Genomic DNA, 20,553 nt, shown 5'->3' with positions numbered 1-20,553 from the left:
CTTCTTTATTTTGTGGTAATTTACACTAAGACCCTCTTAATTATGAAATTTTGTAAAAGTCGCCCATATTATTAAGATGAGGCATAAAGTGTTTCAGTCACTCTTCGGGAACAGCCAAAAACAAAATCAAACATAGAGAACGTATTTTCTGAAATTTGATATAGTTATACGTAAATTTATTATTGTTTGAAAAATTACATTCAATACCCTCACTTTTGTTTTATCTGACAAATAGATTTTCGTTACTCAAAATTCACTGCAAGTCAAATAGATCTTTTTCTGACCAAATTATTCTTATATCGGTGAAGATATATATTCTGATATACATTAGCGTGTGAATGTATTTAGGATAGTTTGGTTAAAAAATGATTTATTTGACCTACAATAAATCAACCGAGGGTAATATGAATTTTCATTCAAGTTTTTTACTATGGTGAAATTTAACTAACTGGTGTATATATTTATTAGATGTAAGCAAATATCAGGTGTACCAAATGTAATTTTTCAAATCACAGAAAATCTTTATGTAATTACATCAAACCTTAGAGGTGAACGGTGTAATTCAAGAATAACACCAGTACTCTATAAACATCGTCGGCTTGAAATGTTAATGTTATTATTTAGGAGAAATTACATCGACACCATTTGAAATTATTTTTAATTATATAAATGATCTTGTTCTTTATAAAATTACAAGTACACTCCCTGAAGGGTTGTCGATGTAATGTACTTTAGGGAATATGTGTGCTAGTGTTTTTTTTTCCTTGAGTAGTCATACGATGTATCCAAATATTCAAACCCCTATAAATAACAATAATAATTTTAGACGAACAAAACAACAAAATACAATAAATTATAATTAGTATGAAAAAAAACAAGAACTTATATTTGAAAATATTTTTAAAGTATAGCTAATATAAAATAATAAAGTAAATTTCAAAATTTGTAAAGCATGTGGAGCTTTCTTTTTCCAATTAAAACTTCGAAGTCAAATGAACTTATGAAGGATTTATGAGACAGGTGAGGACGGTTATGCTTATTAATAAATAAGTAACAAGTGAATAGAGAATGAATATGAAATTTTATTTAGTTTTTTTTTTATTAATATTGATAAATTCAGTGAATTTTAATTATAAAATATACTTATTTATTAGACAGAAGCAAACTTTAGAAGTATCAGATATATTTTTTAAACTACATGAAATTTATGTGTAAACACACCAAATCTCAAGAGAGTGAAGTGTAATTATCCCTTATTTTATTTAGACCCATATTCGATAAATTTACATAATGATTTTCTCGATTCACTATTCTTACTCTATTCAAAAATATCTATGGGGTTTTATTCAAGTTATAAAAGGTAGGATCTCAGTATCGAGAAAATCATTATGTGTATTTAGTAAGTACGGGTCCATTAAGTTATTTAATACTTGATTAAAATCAATAGATAAAAACTCATTCGAACTCGATTTGTTAAACTTAAGGAACCAACATAAACAAAAAAAATTTGTTCGATAGACTTCCGAGCTCGACGCGATAGGTGCAAAAATAATAAAATATAGTTAAAAGTATAAAATTATTCCAACTCCTCATGTTGGATTCGATTAAAATTTATTTAAATTAATAAATTAAGTTCAAATATAATTTTAAAAATCAATAATAATCCAAACAAGTGGTTTAGAATAGTTGGTCAGGTTCGTACGATAATACTAATGGACTTCCAAAAGTGTTGAGGATAAATCCAAAGGGCAAAAGTTAAAGTCGTGTTTCCATTGGCCAATCCGCGGTGAGCTGTTCAATCCAGCTGGCAGAATTCAAGGGGTCCACCCCTGCAATCCGGGGACCAAATCTATTACATTATGTTTGGTTTTGTTTTTAACTTGTTTTTGAGTATTTTGTGGAGATAGAGAGAGAAAAATAAAGATAAATAAAAATAAATTAGAGATAGTGTGTATGTTTGGATTTGTTTTTGGAAATAATATAAAATAAGTATGTTATGTTTGATGTTGGATAGTGGGGAGACAAAAAATACTGTTCATTGTCAAATAATGTCTCTTTTATATATATTTATATATATATGTATAAATATATATAATTTATTTAGTTGTGAGTGGATTAAAATAAATATTATTTCCTAATTATATATGTACGGAAATGAAAAAAAATAATTTATGTAAATACACTTTTAGAAATAATTAAATGCACTCTAATAATGGATTAACAATATTTTTTGTTAGTTGTTCGATTCGATGTGATAAATTTAAATACATTATTCAAATAATGTAATATATGAATTAGCGCGTAGAATAGTTATATTATTTTATATTTTTTAAAATTTTTAATTATTTCAATGATGTAGAAAATATTACGCATAAAATATTAAATGATTAAAATAAAATATATTTGTATTTAAAAATTAAATACTTAAAAACAAGACAAAATACTTAGAAACAAGACAAAAATATGGCAAAATAAGCAATGGCAAGCATTGCTTCAGTTTTGGGCCATCTCTGATATGGCACAAAGCCGAAGCCAAACATAAGGATATATTTCTCTATATTTTTATATATAATTTAAATATAAATTGGATGGTTCACGTTGCCCGACATGGTTAAGAGGGAGCTTGGGTAAATTTATTAATTTTTTAAAATATTTTAAGAAAATTTATTTTATTATAATATATAAGATGTTATAAAGTATTTAATAATTAAGTTTTATATTATGTAAAATGATGAAATAAAGTAAATATAATTTAAAATTAGAAATACTGCATCAATGGAAAGTCAAAATACTTGTTGTTCTAAAATCATGATTGCCTTACTACATGTAGGTTTTAACGGTTGACCATAACTTCAGATAAAACCCCATTAACTCTCAACAGTGTCTCATTCTATGTGCACGATCACAAGAAGATTATGAGTCAATCTACAATCATGTTGCCAAAACTCTCAAAACTTGTGGGATTGAAAGTATTTATCAACTTCGTACTTTTCCAAACACCTCAAAATACCTCTTTATATAGATAGAAAATATGAAAATTAAATAAAATAATGATCCTACTAAACCATATAATAAATTGAGAATAAATATAGTTATAAATCATAATAAGAGGGCCATAAAATGATTATTAAAAGTCCAATGCATGGTCATATAACAAATACGATATTAAAATTATATTATAAAATATATGAGCTTATGAAATCTTTTAAATAAGTTCGGTAGAACACCCTCTAAGCCGTGTTTTATTTCATTAATAACAAAATGAGTGAATGTAAAGGAGTATTGCTTCAGAAATAAAAAAGATATATCTTAAAAAGTTTTGTACAATGTCTAGAATTTTTTAAGAAAATGAGCTTATAAGATCGAAATAAAATAACGATTGTTATGAGTTTACAAACTCGTATAAGAAAAATGAGACCCCCGTTTATTTTAAAAATCTCATCAAGTTAGTGTTGTGTTTTTAAAATTAATTATAGATTTATCATTTATAATATATTATAAACTCGATGATCGTATCTTATCAAAACACTTTAATGACTTATTTTTCATATAGAATCTATTATTTTATAATCTAAGAAAATATTTTATATATAAGATGTATGAAGTTAAGATCCTTTAAATAAATTTAGTAGGAAACCCTCTTAATCCAATTTAACTTTTGTATTAACAAAAAAGAAAAAGAATAATTACAATGTCCACCCCTCAGGTTTAATGTATTTATATGTAAATCATTTATGATTTTGAAAATTATATTTAGTACTTTTTACATTTATTTTTGTCCAATAAATAATCCATTCGTTAATAAAATTCATGAAATTTGTAAACATAAAAAAAAAGAATGAAAATTCATATTTACTCCCAATTGACTTATTACATACTTATTATAGGTTAAAGAAATCTTTTTTATGACTAAACTATCCTCATATATCTTCACATGCTATGTGAAAAGGTACTTGTAATTGAATTAACGGGTTAAATATATTTTATTCCCTTAAAGTATGCCACCCTCATCAATTACCCCCTAAATTAAATAAACCTTCACTTACCCCCCTTCTTAATTATAATTCTTTAAATTAAATAAAAATGGACAAAAATACTCTTGACTATTAATAATATTATATATTTATTTTGATACCCTCTATAATAAAATATATCAATCAATTTGATTTTAAATTTTATTCATTTAAGATGTTAATAAATTATTCTTGGACTAGTATATAAATTTATTAACTTGTATGTTAGTGCATTATATGTCCTAGATGTAATTTTAATAACAAAAATATTGCAAGTGACTGTCGAGCCTATCGTTTTGGTGCCCAAATGTCCAATGAGGTAATTTGAGGGTTGATAGATAACCTTTTTTTTTTTTTTCAAATAGTAACTCTATTTAATCCCTTAACTAACCTTTTTTTTTTTTTTCAAATAGTAACTATTTTTAATTTCTTAACCTAATTTAGGTCCAACATGTTAGGCTTGTCGATTGATGGGCAATATCATTTCCTGAAAAACCATCACATAATGTGCATATATGAAAAATATCACATCACATAACCTTTAAATATCATATGTGACTGCATGTGATGTTTTTTCGACCAAAAATTTGGTGGAAGAATAGTTATAAATGACAAAGTACAAAATTTCATAAAGTTGAGATGATAAATTGACACAAAAAAAGTTTAGATGCCAAAGTATAAAAATGATATAGTTCGGATGGCAAAATATAATTTATCCAATTTTAATTTACAAAAGTACTAATGTTATATATTATATTTAAGTGTGAATTAAATATGCACATATTGTTTCATATATGTATAAATATAATTTATATAACTATATATAAATTAAAACCGCAGACTCTTAAATCATATTTTAATTTATAAAAGTACTAATTTTATATAAGGGTTAATTACATTTTGCTATTCGAACTATATGTTTTTATATTTTGGCATATAAATATTTTTTTGTGTCAACTTGCTATCTTAACCGTACGAAATTTTGTACCTATTTTTCAAACAAATTTTTTATCAAAAAAATCACATGCGGTGCACATGTGATATTTAAGGGTTGTGTGATGTGATATTTTTCATATATACACAGCATATGATGTATTTCCAACAAAAAAATCAACAAAAAAGCCCTCATATATGGCAAAGTGCAAATTTCGTATAGTTGAGATGGTAAGTTGACAAAAGAAAAAAGTTTAGATACCAAAATGTAAATATGAGTATAGTTTGAAAAGCAAAATGTAATTTACCCTTTATATATTATATGCAAGTGTAAGTTAAATGTGCACATATTGCTTCATATAGGTATAGATATACTTTATATAACTATTCGTAAAGTATCTAAAAATATACTAACATAATTGGGTTCAATATGATCAAAATTTGAGACTTGTTTATGATCACCACAACAAAAAAATACGAGATTTTGTAACTATCATTTTGGAACAACTTGGATTAATTTTTGTGACCATTGTGGAATGAATAATCTTTACTGACGTCATGTAGTTGATGAAATAAATTTGGTCTTTTAGTAATGTCGGAAGAGTTACAAAGGCATATCCAAAAGCATTTGAAATAGTGGTGTTCGTAAAGGTGTTATAAAGTTCAAACTGTTACACGTTGAAACACCTTTTGCCAAGCCTCACATTGATTTGTAATGGTCCCCCGGACTTCAATACAAAATTGGTCCAAAATCACTCTCTCTGATTTTCGAGTATGTATACTAGATCAGCTAGAATTGCATCATTTTGTCGTGTACCATTGATTTCTTTAGTTGGTTGACGATCAGGTAACAATTTAAATCCATTTTGTTAATTAAATGCAGTTTAATTATTATAGTTTTCTAATTTCTTTATTTGAATGTTAAGTATTATTAGTGTAAAGTAATGATTTACAATCGCAATATAATTATATATATGTACATATGTAATGATCATCATGTTCAGTCAATTGAGGAAATTTGTGAATGTGTATGAATATGAGAAGAACCTCCTGGGGAGGGCGATTGTCAGACCATTTTTTATATAGTGTACATTGTCGACCAACTCTTATGGAGTGATTGTACCCTACCTCAGTTGGCAACGACTGCTGGACTGGTAAACATGAAGCCGAGAATAATTTTTCTCAGAGATGCTATGATTAGGTGTCCTAGTGAGTGGGCTAATAATATATTACCCCGCGATCATAAAGATGTTGCTTGATAAGCAATCAATTGCAAACATAAGAAAAACTCATCATACTCCTACTCTTCTATGTTGTTTATACCAAATACAACAACTATACTGTACAGACAGAAAAAAAGAGTTTGGACATACAATTGTTAAGAGCATACGCCCACCATTGTAGAAAACAGAAAATTTAGTTTCATTCAAAATGAAACCGCAGGAGAAGTCTCACGGATTTAAACTTATTACCCTTCTTATCGTACAACGGTATTGATCGTATGCCGGGTTTCAGCTCTCGGACAGGCAGACATGTCTGCCCTCCAAAATCATCCTTATCTGACCTATCGTACTCACGGACTTCTATTCGTAGTAGAGCCAGTTCTGGGAATCTTAACGGGAACGTAAAAGGTTGATCCCAGTATGGCGCCCAGTCGTCTTCTATTATCCTTGTCTTGCCCTTGGCAACATCGGCAGGTGCACCGAGTATGTATAACTATCAAATCAGTGTAACGTTTTTACTTTTGAGATTCGCATGATAGTATAAAAAAATGAAGTGATTAGGCTAAATTAAATCCTTTTCTTTTATTTATCTTTGAAAGATTTTACATTAATTTTATTTTTTTCTTTTATATTAAAATTAACACGTTACTAGTGAGTTATTGATCATAACAAATTTAAGTTACTCACTTTTTGTTATTCAAAATACACATATAAAAAGCTTAATTTTTTATAAGTAGTTCATATACAAAGTTACCAATCTTAACAAATTAAAATATTAGTTTCTCATCTCCTTTTAAGTTATATTATACTTTATTATATATTAAAATACTATCGGTGTTCGTAGTTTTAAAAAAATTAAAAACTTGAATTTTTGAAATTCTGATATTTTACATTTTCATTTTAAAGCATGACCTCTAGATTAATTTCTTGAAAATAATATATTATATATATTAGGTTAAAAGGTATTTTAATTTTAAAATAAAATTTTAATACAATTTTTACCAAAAAAAAAAAGGGAGGTTTTAGTCAAATACTAATACCTCAAAGGAGGTGTATACCAAAGACCACAACTTCAAGGAAATGAATGCAAATAACCCGACACTTCTTTTAATATCAAAACATTATACAGTATCAGGTCTGTTCGAATTAAATTAAATATATGACAGTTCAGGTCCAATTAAACTCGATTCTGCTCAAAATTTCTCCTATCAGGTCTAGAAATTTTAACTTAAGTTAAATTTGACCACACCAAAATTAATTATATAGTAAGTAGAGCACACTTACATTGTGATAGGTGTACAATTAAAAAAAATTACCAAAAATATAATATGATTAATTTAATTTTACTAAATATGATTTGAGTAAAAATTATTGTTCTAAGGGAGTTGGGGCTAACCTTAGTATAGAAGTCCGGTGGTGAATAAGCATCAAAGTGCGTGTGGCTGAAATCCAATCGCCAGCCATCTCCCATGTACACAATTACCTGTCAGATTGAAAGGATTTGTTACGAAATTTTATGGTCGATGGGATGAATGGAATTTTTGGGATTTTGAGGCTTAATTCCGTCACCTTCAATGTTGTCCTGACAGGGATAGGCAATTTGGGATCAAAGACCTCGCCGTTCGGACCTCTCTTCATCAGCATGTCGGGTTTTTTCACATAACCACAGTTTCCGTTCGATCTGAACACTCCATGCATCATCCATAGGGATTTTCCGTACCCCTGTTAGATCATTCGATAATTGTAAGCCCAGCAAGAAATACGGGCTACAACTACATAATCCCAGTTTAGAAAAAAAATTTCTGTTTACAGTTTATATTGCATTTAACATATACATATTACGTGTACAAAGACTACGTCATTTATTTTATTGGAGGTGGCACGTATGTATAAGTAAAAGGCAAAATTATATTTTTTGTTCTGTAACTGTACGTTGGTTGTTAGCATTTTTTGTCTTGTGACTTACGTTATTTATATATTTAATTATTTTTTTGATGAAATTAGGTTTGAACATCTCACATTTGGTCTTTCCTTGAAAAATTTAGTCCTGGATTGACAATTTTGATCCCCTTTCTAGAGTAGATCTCACTTTTTATTTTGTAACTACAGGTTGTTGGGACCAGAATCGTTAATATTAGACTAAATTTCCTAAAAAAAGGGACTAAAAGTGAGATGTTAGGGACTAAATTTTATCCAAAAAAGGACTGAATGTATAAAAAAAATATACATTACAGGATCAAAAGTGCCAACGACCTATAGTTACAGGACCAAAAATATAATTTTATCTAAATTGAATAAAAGATGCAATAGAATTTAAAATAGAAAATCCAACAACGTAGCTGAAGAATCAAGATTATGAAAGAAACCTGCATATTGAAGGCAACCATCTGGGCTCCATGCATCCATCCAATAATTGGTCTAAAATTTGAAGAAGTTACTCGTGTTCCCTTAGGGTACACTCGTAATATGTTCTTCTGGGTGAACCTACAAGACCAAATTGCTAGATCAAAAATGTTAAAATACAATTGGCCCGTGAAATCACAGGCCGGCACTCAAAACAATTGCAACACACACAAACATCGTTATGACACAACAATGAGTACCTAACGACATCGGTAGCGTACAAGGCTGCAGCCCTTTCAAGTTCCTGCTCGCTCACACTAAGTCGACTAGCTCTATCAACCGTGATGTTGAGTACTTCTCTCAAGCTCCTCTTCTTGGCATTCCCTGCGTGAATGGCAATGAGACGTTTGTATTCCGGCGCAGCAAGAGGGCCCGACTTTTGTTGCATGTTGTCGATATCTTCATCTTCACAATCTTCACTCTCACTTTGATTTTCCTAACAATTAAAGGAAACCAAACAATGGAGTAAATTAAAATCTACATGAATAAACGATAAAGAGAATACTTCATTTCATGAAGTCCCCTTCGATATATACCTTGTAGTCAGCTTCAAGTTCTTCATCCGACCAATATTTTCCCCCCGGCGAGGAACCTAATTCTCCCTCCTTGTTGCTGTTGGATCCAAGGTACTCCTTGGGTGGTTTCGTGGAGAGTATAATTTTGTGCTTTAAGGCTTCGGGAGAAGGAAATTCCTCCAAGATCCCTGACTCAGGGGAGTACAACATTTCTCCGAAAACTTGTGTAACCATCTGCAGACATATCAAGTTAAACACGTGTTTGAGTGAGTTTATAAGCTAGATACATAAGAAAACGTAAGGAGTTTTTGACTTATTTTTAAAATCTTAAGACACTCCTTCAGATTTGATCCTATTAATTACAAAATCATCATTACTGACATCTTATAAGCTCCATAATCGTATTTCATCCAAACAATTCAAGAGTTTACTTTTAAAATAAAATCTAATATAATATAAGCTCAAAAAGTATTTTATAAAATGCATGAACTTATAAAATCTTTAAATAAACATAGCCCAGACACCCTCTAAATCAAGAAAGCGTCGGTAATACAGTCTATAAAGGTTACATAAACCTTACTTCTGCCACTTTAGCTTGAAGCTCTGGTGTGAGGTGATCCTCCAAAGTGATTATAACCGGATAGGGCGACTTAACGAAAGCGTGCTCTTTAATAGACTTCAAGCATTTGAGGAGTGGCACTGGCGTCGTTAGAGTCCTGCAAAGCCACTCAAACTCTCAGTCTTCTTGAACGCCAAAATGCAATACCAAAGTACGGTTAGATCAATGTGCATAGAGATCTAAACGACGATTCATGGAAACGAACAACAAACATGGAGAGAGAAGCTTAGAGTTATACCTTCCATGAAGTACATTGATGTTGTCTTTGGTAGAATTCGGCCATAAATCAAGCTCTATGCCCCTCACACCATTTTCTAGAGCTCTTATGATTGGGATTTCACTGCAGTCACTGCTCAGTTGGTTTCCAGTCAAGTAGGAGTTGTGACCTGTGTATATGAAATAATGTTGCAAGGGAGCAGTCATATCATGGTGTACCTGGAATTATACAAATTCTCAATGTAAATATGAATTGTTTCTGCATTATTTGACAAACAGATTAAATCTCTAACTTGTCTTCTTATTGTAATTTCAATAAATGGGAAATAACATTTTTCGACCAATACTTTAAGGTCATTTTACTTTTCGTCCTATTGATTATTGGATTTTTATTAATAGTCTCGTAAGCTACAAAAAGATCACGAAATTTAGTCCTTTCGCTGAATTTTGTTATTATTTTGAGGGGGAAGGACGTGTTAAGTACGTAGCTGTTAACTCTTCGGCCATTTTTAGTACGTGTTTAACACTTTTAGTTTCATTGATTATGTAATTCTTATTAATAGTTCCATAAGTTACAAAAAGTTCTTACTTTTAGTCATTTTGTCAAATTCTATCAGTATCCTGGATATTAACCACGGCTTAACATGTGTCTTTTCCATCAAAATACTAACAAAATCTGATGTAATTACTAAAGTGAGAATTTTTTGTAATTTATGAACTTACGAGACATTAATAAACATCTCGTGGAACAAACTGTATAGACCCTAAACTATAGGATAAAAAATGCAATTCTCCCTTTCGATAAACATTCACTAGAAAAAAATTGATGCTGCCTATAATTTTTTGACTATGGACAACTATTATTAACCATAGTTAGACAAAAATCAATGCCGAAACTTAATTTATTCACTATATGTAAAAACTATTTTTAACATAGCTTTTAGCTATTATATATGTATTAGTCACACTCACAAAACTACGTCAAAAACTATTGGGTGACCGTTGTAAATAACTTTTTTTTTATTATGACTATTAATTTTTAACGATGATAAATTAGTTATAATTAAATATTATATCTGTTGAAGTGATCATTGATTTCTTTTTTTCAGTTTTCAATTTAATGAAAATGATAGTAAATGAAATGCAAAACGACATGCCTGTAAAGATCAGACACAAAGAGATATGTGCTGGAAAAAGAGTTGTTATTATTTGTCATAATTCTTTATTTTTGATATGATAAATACTCGTAACCAAAATTCATGTTCTTAATTGATTATTGACCATTTCTAAATTAACTTATAAGAGAGAGAGAGAGAGAGAGAGAGAGAGAGAGAGAGAGACCCGAGGATCAATGGGGCCATTGAGCTCATCTTGGAATAGGAAATAGAAAAAGTCCTCAAGGGTAAAGGTGTGGCGCTTGTCGGTATGGTGGCGGTGATGGAAGACATGTTGCATGATAGCCTCCGCATCCTCAGCGGTGCTGCTCTCTTCCTTCTGGTACTCCACCAAGAACTTCAACAGCTGCTCCGCCGTCATGCTGGAACCCCCATCCGTGTACCGCCAGAACGCCTCCCTCACATCCGGCGGCGGCTGCGACTCGCTCACCTTGAACTTCCGGTTAAAGCATCCGAACATCTTGTAATAATTGTAACTCCCCATCACGTCCCTCTAACCTACGTACCTTCTAATTCCTCCCTCCTCTCTCTCTCTCTCTCTCTGATTCTTGATGACAAACACGAAATCTGTGATGTATCTGCAATCTTTACACCTTTGATCTCATCAAGAATGAGAACAAAGGAAGGAGAAAAATGGCGGGTGAGGGAGAAAAGAAAGAGATATGATGAGGGGATCGGAAAAGAGACAAGGAAAAGGGCTACATTTAAGGAGAATTTGAGGGTGGATCGTTGTTAGAGTTTTTATATCTTAATTATTACAACACCAAATGCCCCCTCCTAATCCATATACATAATTTTCATACGTTGGATTTTCTTTTCCTTTCTATTATATACTATTCTTATACGTATTCACATACATACCTATACGTAGGTACGGTACATCTTCTCTTTAATCTATCTTCTTCTTTGTATTTTCTTTCTTAATTCCATCTCCACTCGATACTTGTCCCTTCTTCCCGCCATTTTGTCTTTCTTGGCAATTCACCCTATAATTAAAAGATTGATACATTAAAGACAAAATTTTAAAAAAAAACTAAATCTAATCGAAATTTGGCACGTGACCCTCACGTTACTACAATGGATTTTATCCTCAATGGGCCAATTATCTTAAATTGTAAGGCTTAATTAATTGTTGAATTGAACTTCAGCATAATTAAAATTGTCATTTCCCTATCATTAGGGACTGAAATTGCAACTTTTTTTTCTATAAATCACATTCAAGATATCTATATATATAAAATATTTTTCAAAAAAAATAAATAAATAAAACAAAATTTGGGTAAGTTATTAAGAAAATTGTGAGGGGTAGCAATTTTATAGTCATGACAGAATTTAATTTAGCAATTAAATCCTACAATTTAAAATGTGAGCTTATCTTTTTTAAGTCCACATGAAACTTTTTGTCTTGTTACAATCATTTAATTTTATTAAAGATTAGGAAAATTTATGTTGACTTTTGCTAATATAAATGTGGTTGACAATCCACGTCTAATTAAGTACAGTCAACAATTAGTAAAAGTCAACATGAATTTTTTCCTAATGTCAATGAATCCCTAATTGGGTTTCATTTTATAGTAGCGTGTCCGACATGTCTTGGATTGGATGCCGCAATTTCTTTCTCTCTTTAGTTTGTTTTTTTTTCTTTTTTAATATATATTTTATTAATTTAAGAATAAAATAAAATTTTAAATAAATAATATTAGCGCAAATAATAATATTATCAGAGTAGTGAGGACGGAATGGGAACAAACTAGTGAGGTGAGGTGAATATACAAAGATGATCAATCTATTCAGAATGGTTTTAAGTAAAATGGTTCAAATCCTGCTATATTTTAATACATCGGCTAAACATCCTTCCTTTATTTTAAAAATAGGCAAAAACTCTCTCTCTCTCTCTTTTTCTTAAATGTAGCTCAATCGCGCTTCTCCGTTAAATATAACTAACGCCGTTAATTCTTTTATAAAATAACCGTTATACCCTTATTTAATATATATTATTATTTATTTTAATAATCATTGGAACTATATTGATTATAGCAGAGCAGTCAAATCTAATCAATTAATTTTAACTGTTGAATCTTAAATTTATAAAAAAAAATTAAGAGTTAAATATATTTATACAAAAAAATTATTATTTAAAAAATAAATTAAACAAAATTAACCCATCCCTACCCCCTCTGCCCACTCAACAGCCAGCCCGCATCGCATCCCCACCACCCATCCCCATTGCCGCCTCCCACAGAAGGGGGCGACAGCGACAGCGACGTCATAGCCCCGAATTTGGGCAACTCGCCTCATTTTTTTATTTTTTCTTAATTATAAATTTAAATTTTAAAATAGCTAAAAAATGACATTAATTAAATTAAAAATAATTCATTGATATTTTTAAATATAATTAAAAGGAAAGTTTTAAATATTAGTTTTAATAATTATAAAAATTATTCAAATTTAAATGTAATTTATGTATATACTTTTAACTAAATAATAATTTAAATTATTAATATTATATAAGTTTTATATATGTATCTAAATATTTTTAATTAAATAATAATTTAAATCATTAATATTATATGCACTTTCCGTTAACTACTAACAGAAGAAGTGTTTTTTTACAGAGTTTTAGAAAATACAAATTTTGTGGGGCCTCGTTTACTTTTGTGGATGAAGATTGATGAATAATAAGAATTAATTTCCGTTGTCATATGAATATTAATTTTTTTAGGAAATTTATATTGATTTGTTTCACAAGCATGTCATCAAGAGAATATAACAATATTTGTTGAGTGGGTGGCTGTTTTGCTATTTCAATTTTCACCATTTCATTTGAATTTTTAATTGATGTTTATTTATATCACATTATAAAAGCAAGAAACAATCTAAACAACATTAAAACAAAAAACAAGTTTGAAAAGAATAGGTGATGCACCTATTCTCTATCTTTAATATTTAGTGGTAAAACTCCTAAAGGAATAATCAAATAAATCCAAACTTAAAAAGATTATAATGCAAAATGCAATAAAAATATTTATGAAATCAAATTAAGTAACTTCAACACCATCAAGTAAAAGATGCAGCAATAATTTTGTTTTTAATTAGAATTTTCCCATAAGAAATTATATTTTTCTATAAAACAACACATTTATTTTCTAGTATTTAAAAGTATCTAAGTTTATTTAGAATTAAATTACAATTACACCCCTTAAAATTAGATAAAAATACACAGGAATCCCCTATCTTTTATAATATTACTACTAATACTCCTTGATAAGTGTTCTTGTAATACTTTTCAAGGAGTGTTCATGTAGACTTTGCTTTTGAATAGAAGGTAAATTATAATTACAAGGGACAATCACATTGCTCTCCCTTGAGATTTTAGTATAATTAAACATAGACTCATGTGATTTGAGAAATTATATTTAATATCTTTAATATTTACACTCATTTAACGATAGATCATTCTATTAGTTAAAATTCATTAAATTTATCGATATTAATAAAAAAATTGAATGAAAATTTATATTTACCCTCAATAGCTTATTAACAGCTTATTGCAGGTCAACTAAACTTATTCTGACTAAACTATCTATATAATAACGAGAATATATCACCTTGTGTAAAGAAGTATAACATTAATTTAATCAAAAAAAAAAAAGTTATTTAATCTAAAATAAATTAGTAATAATTCAATTAAATTCAGTAAATTTTCATTAATAGATGAAGTTAGATAAAAGCAAACTTCATAAATATTAAACTTGATTTTCCACCGCAGAGGTGGACGTATAATTTACCCTTTTATTTATTTCATGATTCGCCAACCACAGAATTGGCGGCTTCTCAAAGACGCGTTCCCATTTTTTGAGGTTTCCCATTCAAAAGTGCAGGTTTTAAATGGGCTTTCATTTCAAAAGTGGTCCTAGGACATGCACCAAAGTTAATTGAATTATTTATCAGAATATATACCTAGAGCACGGCGTCGTTTGGGCGTTCAGGATATGTCCAAGACACGCAGAGATGGACCAAGACAACATACATCAAACATATCACTTTGCTTCAGGCTGTTTTTACAGATTGCCCGAAAACAACTCCTCCCTGCATACTCATAACCTTCTGCATTTCCCTATCTTTTCAAGAAAACCCATCAACCACGTCAAAGCAGGAAACAATTTGTCACTCAAGTAACCATTTTGCCTTTCAGGAGACCCAATAAGCACATCAAAGCAGCAAATAATTTTTCATTCAAGAAAATCACTCAAGCCCTTCAAACTGATTGCTCAAGCATCTGATTTTAAGTCGCCTTCTGTTTTTCTTTGGGACTCCAGAGAGAATCGCCTTTTCGGAAGGCCACAAAAGCATGATTTTCAATCAACGCTTCAGCAACCTTGAGGCGTACTTAGTTTTTACATAATGTTGGGCGCTGCTGTATCCAGATTTTAGAATCTTCTTCTTTTCATTCTGGCATCAGCGAACCCGTCATCATGCCAGACCCGTTCCACATGTCTGTAGTCCCCATCTTGCTGCTCTTCTATATTTCTTATTCGCCTCGATACGACCAAGGGTTGGTGCTTTATGCGTCCGTCAAACTCCCTCTCTCGCATATTATTTCTCTCGATGAACTCTGTATCTGCGTCAGAACAGAATCTGTAAGGCCTGGGGCCATCATTCAGATGAAAGCGGAAATTGTCATTCTCACTGTTATAAGTAGGTCGAAATGGACGAAGAGGTCCCCTTCTCTCAATGAACTTTCTTCTCTCATCAATGCTTCCATCACCACGAAGCTCATGGAACTTATTGGAATGTGAAGGCCCATTGATATACTCATCACTATCTCCAACCTCCCGAGAATCTAATGCATCCCCTCTCCTGGCGCTTCTTGGAAAAACTCGTGAAGGTGAGGTTCTCCTATTAGAATTGGCAGACCTAGGATGGAGGACATGCTCTCGTCCAGAATCCACATCCCTTAAGTCATTAGGATGCCGTGCAACATAGGAAGGAGATCCACGCCTTCTAGCGACCATTTCTTCACGGAAACAAGAACGTTCAGGAGATCTCATCCTTCCCATCCTATACAAAGCTGGAGACCTATGCTGAGATAACTCTGCCAGCCCATTCGGAGATCTCCTCCGAGGAGATGACCATGGACCAGGTGACCGTGTTCGGGATCTAACAGGAGATTTGGAACGAATTCGAGGATAACCCTTTCTGTGGAGGGTAGAGAAATTCCTGTTCCCTCGGATAAGTTGACCATCAAGTTCATCATATAAAGTTTGGGAACGACTGTAAACAGGATCAATGACATCATCAGATATATGTCGCAGATACTTATCCCCGTGCCGAGGTCCTATCAAGTCAGGACCATCCTCGACAGTGCAACGACTTGGGCTCATATTTCTAGGAATTCTGCGAAGCATATGCATACCCCTTGTTACAGGACTATCTCTCTCTCCAGGTGAGACCCTCCTTAAAGATGTCCGTCGTAATGAAGGAAATTCATCATTCATTGCCTTCCTTCTATTACTACCCAAAGGAGGACCATCTTGTGCAACACCATAGTCATTGCATTCAAGTTCAACATCAGAAATGGAAGACCCATGTTTACGCCTGACAACCCTATAATCAGATGGACCATTATAAGTTTCAGATGCAAAGTGATGATCGGAATCCCATTCACTACGTAACGAGCCAAACCGGCCAGATATCCTCCCCTTTCCAAGCATGAAATTCGGCCTTGAGTTCCTCAATGAATGATCATGGATCCTATCTTTTGCAAATTTGTTAGAACCACCAGTATATATTTCATCTCTGTCAAATAAGACACAAAGAAAAATATAAACACTTTTGGAAATGAAAGCATTAATTCATACCCCCAACACCCTTCAAAGAAAAAATAAAGATGGAAAGAAAGATATATATATGCGAACGCCTGTGTGTGTATGGAGAGAGAGACAACAAGAATAACTATAGCAGCATCACAAGATATTCACCTATTCCCTCGTGGTTGTATCTCTTCATCAATATCAGGGTATCTCTCTTTCCCACTTCGTGATGTCAACAACCTGTTCGATATAGACCTTGACTTACAAGGATTTGCCACAACAGACGCACGAGATAAATTTATGATACGGCTCTTATTGCCTGTATTGTTGGAATCTTTAGCAGCATCATGATCATTTAAAGATGCTTCCACCTTGGACAAAGTTGAATCATTCTCTCCTGAGCAGATTTCTTTGACATTTTTATCAGTCACCTCATCACCTAGTTCAATATCTGTCCCATGGCTTCCAGTAGTTGGTCCACAACCAGAGACTTCTTTTTCAGGACCCTCTGTAACATCTTTTCTTCCTGAAATATCAAGTGGTTTCTCTGGAGTCACACTGACGGATCTCTTCTTATCAACTCCTACTTCTAACACTTTGTCTGATAGCTTTTGCAAAGAGTTATCTTCACTGTTAGGCTCATAACTAATACTGCCACAATCTTTAATTGAGTCACTATATGTTTCATCAAAATTTTCCTTTACAACTTCTTTTCCTTCAAGATCACATACAGGGAGGTTCTGGTCACCTGAAAGAACAAAAGGCTGCGTATTACTAGAATCACAACCAGCAAGTTCTAAATCCTCACTCTTCTTTCCCTCAACAATTGGATCTTCTTCAGCTGAATGTTGCAGTGGCTCTCGGACCTCACCATCCTCATATTCTTCATCCTCCTCACAGATGTTTTCTCCAATATCAGTTGAAGCATCAGCAGCATGATTTCCCTGCGATTCACAATCAGATCCAATAGAATCTTTCTCATGCATTTCCGCTGACATGTTTCTCTTTTCTTCATCATTTGCAGTTACCTCACTGTATTCTTCTACCTCAAGATTATGCTCATTAACCAGATCCTGTTTGCACTTTTCAGAATCTTCAACATTTGGATTCCCTACCTTGCATGGCTTTAATTGTTTGTCATCCTGACTGAAGGGTCTAGAAACCACAGCAGCCATATGCTCATCAGCTATATCGCTCTGGTCATGTAATTCTTTACTGTGAAAAGAATGTTCAGATTGATTTGAGAAATTGCCAGCTGTAGTCAACTCTGAACAAGTTGGCAACCTTGAAGGACATGAGTTCTGAGGCATCAAAGGCACTGGGAGAGCAGATGATGCACAACTCTCTTGCTGCTGCATAACCCTTGCAACAGATTTAGGCAGCATAGCATCTTTAGATTTGCAGGAGTCCTGGTTACCCTCTTCAGATTTTATTGATATATGGTCGACTAATTTCTCAGGGCCAATAGATGAAGACAGAACAGTTTCCCGGCTGTGGTTACTGACAAGTTCCCTTTTGATAGAAATAAACCTTGCTAACCCTATATTGCTGCTACTACAACTACCTATGCTACAGTCTCGTTTTGAATTATCATCAACAGGTTCGGATTTCACAGGCCTATTCACATTCTTAGCTGATAGCTGTACATGTTGCAAACTTACCTTTGGACTAACATTGATTGAGACTACTTGATCTGATAAAGCAGAATGCTCCCTGCTAGTATCCGAGTTCCTATATGACAGAGCAAGCCCAAGACCAAGAGAGTCATCAGTCGCGGCCTGCTGATCAAGGGGATCACTAGTCTTGCACTGCTGGCTCGGTTGTATAGCCGCACTAGAAGAATTGGATCTATGATCATACAGAACACATTTTCCTTTATTTAAACTGAGACCTACTATACCAGCTGTAGTCAAAGACGAAGTCGAATCGTGACATTTATTGGTCCTGCTGACCCCACCAATATCAACAAGCCTCTGAGCAAATGCATCACTGTTGGTAGAACCCTCCCATGCATCCATAGTTGTGTTCAAATCCCAGTTTGATCGATTAGCGGATACTCGACCACTGACACTGTCAAAAGTACTATCCTTCTTGTCATGCAGCACAAGCTTCTGTCCGGTCAACGCCAAACTCAACAAGGAAGGATCTGATTTCTCAGACTTATGGCAAATAGCTCCAGATTGATTTTTCGAAACATCAGGTGGGTCTTTTGGTCCCAACGACAATTCAACATTCATCGAACTTGTACGGGCACCTTCAATTTGCTCACTAGCAGTTTCCTGCTTCACATTTGTTTTTTGGCAACCCATGTGGCTTTCTGGAACTTCTGGTACTGCAGATTTCTCACACGACAAGATATCAGTTGTATTCCTCAAATCACCTACAGGACCTAAACTAGCACTGGGTTTTGCCTCCCGAGGCTTAGATGCAAAAGTTTCCACGTTAGCTTGACCCAATTCTAAATTTGTCGGAGTAACTTCTTCTTTCTTAACTATTGAAGCAGGAGTCTTGCTCGCATCAGAACTATCAGGAGAGGCTGTATGCTCACTCAAGGGTAGCCCTTCATCTCGGATATTAGAGTCTTGTGTGTTCTTTGAATTGTTATCCTCGGATTTGGAAGCCTTTTCTTCTGGGGAAGGAGATGCTGGCCGGATGATCGGAAATCTTCTCTTCTTAATCGGAATAGCACCGGAAAAACTAATAGACTGATGTTGTTGCACCTGGTGCTGCCCGGAAACTCCACCAGGCTGCAAATAACAGCAAATTCAATCAATAAAATTTCAAAACCAAAATAATAAGCACTAAGATTAATCTAAGATCAGATGAAATAACCTCAGCATTTCCTGGAATTGGCATGAGTCAAAAATCTAATACCCCTGCAAGCAACAGCAAAAATCAATCAAAAACAGCTCAATACATAAAAATATTTACCTAAAAATAAAGAATAGCATTAGGGTATAATCATCTGAATGTATAGTTGCTTCATACTCTCAATTCCTAAACCCGATTCCAAAACCGCTTCCCATAACTATTTAATTTACTAAAGCTTAAAGGTCATAAATTTTACTAGGTTTAGAGTAACAAACTTTTCAAACTATAAACAGAATTAAAAAATAGACCGACAACTATAACTCCTCCCGGTCTAGAGAAATAAATACCCCCACAATCAAAACTCTAATCAAAATAAAATAAAATACCAGTTCAACGCGAACAATTCTCTTTCTTTCACTTCTTTTTTTCCGATTAGAGAAAAGAAAATAGAAAAAAATACTTCAAATAAGAAAGAAAAGATACTTACTATTATTTTCCAAAAAAAAAAAAACAAAGAAACTAAAAATCTCCAGTGAATCAAGAAACCCAAAATCTCCAGGAAATCAAGAAATTAAGATTTTCCGGTGAAAGGCAAATCAAGACGAAGCAAAAAACCCGGCAAACAAAAGAAAATCCAGATCGAGTCCAAATCCAGATGCGGTCGGCGCTTGATTCCACATACGAAACAAAACGACACACTTGCAGATAATAAACATCTCTCGATGCAGCGCCACAAGAAATTACCTTCCAAAAATCTGAAACGCAATCAGAAACCAGATAGAGACGAGTGAAGAAAAGAGGAGAAAATCCCTCAAAAGGGTTTGTGAAAAGG

General features: G+C 32.5%; 2 protein-coding genes across 2 annotated transcripts; both read right to left on the bottom strand.

Annotated features, from left to right (window-relative positions):
* On the bottom strand, nt 5,982-11,787 carry LOC105160885 (phosphoinositide phospholipase C 6). The gene is made up of 9 exons (XM_011078388.2): nt 11,264-11,787; nt 9,945-10,141; nt 9,668-9,803; nt 9,109-9,321; nt 8,773-9,008; nt 8,536-8,653; nt 7,739-7,891; nt 7,566-7,652; nt 5,982-6,662 (listed from the first exon to the last, which is right to left on the bottom strand). The coding sequence occupies exons 1-9, from the start codon at nt 11,579-11,581 to the stop codon at nt 6,369-6,371; spliced, it is 1,752 nt and encodes a 583-aa protein (XP_011076690.1). The 5' UTR covers nt 11,582-11,787; the 3' UTR covers nt 5,982-6,368.
* Nucleotides 15,019-20,553, bottom strand: LOC105160884. The gene is made up of 4 exons (XM_011078387.2): nt 20,466-20,553; nt 19,743-19,786; nt 17,079-19,657; nt 15,019-16,896 (listed from the first exon to the last, which is right to left on the bottom strand). The coding sequence occupies exons 2-4, from the start codon at nt 19,764-19,766 to the stop codon at nt 15,528-15,530; spliced, it is 3,972 nt and encodes a 1,323-aa protein (XP_011076689.1). The 5' UTR covers nt 19,767-19,786; nt 20,466-20,553; the 3' UTR covers nt 15,019-15,527.

The sequence above is a fragment of the Sesamum indicum genome, linkage group LG4, assembly GCF_000512975.1.
Source record: "Sesamum indicum cultivar Zhongzhi No. 13 linkage group LG4, S_indicum_v1.0, whole genome shotgun sequence".
NCBI lineage: Eukaryota > Viridiplantae > Streptophyta > Magnoliopsida > Lamiales > Pedaliaceae > Sesamum > Sesamum indicum.
This window is presented reverse-complemented; position numbering and strand designations above follow the sequence as displayed.

Coding starts and splice junctions, on each gene's coding strand:
- LOC105160885 (XM_011078388.2), bottom strand. CDS start 11,581: ATGGGGAGTTACAATTATTACAAGATGTTCGGATGCTTTAACCGGAAG. Junction 9,322..9,667: donor TTCAAGCTAAAGTGGCAGAA/GTAAGGTTTATG, acceptor ATATGTCTGCAG/ATGGTTACACAAGTTTTCGG. Junction 7,653..7,738: donor CTGTCAGGACAACATTGAAG/GTGACGGAATTA, acceptor TCAATCTGACAG/GTAATTGTGTACATGGGAGA.
- LOC105160884 (XM_011078387.2), bottom strand. CDS start 19,766: ATGCCAATTCCAGGAAATGCTGAG. Junction 19,658..19,742: donor CAATTCCAGGAAATGCTGAG/GTTATTTCATCT, acceptor TGTTATTTGCAG/CCTGGTGGAGTTTCCGGGCA. Junction 16,897..17,078: donor ATACAACCACGAGGGAATAG/GTGAATATCTTG, acceptor CTTATTTGACAG/AGATGAAATATATACTGGTG.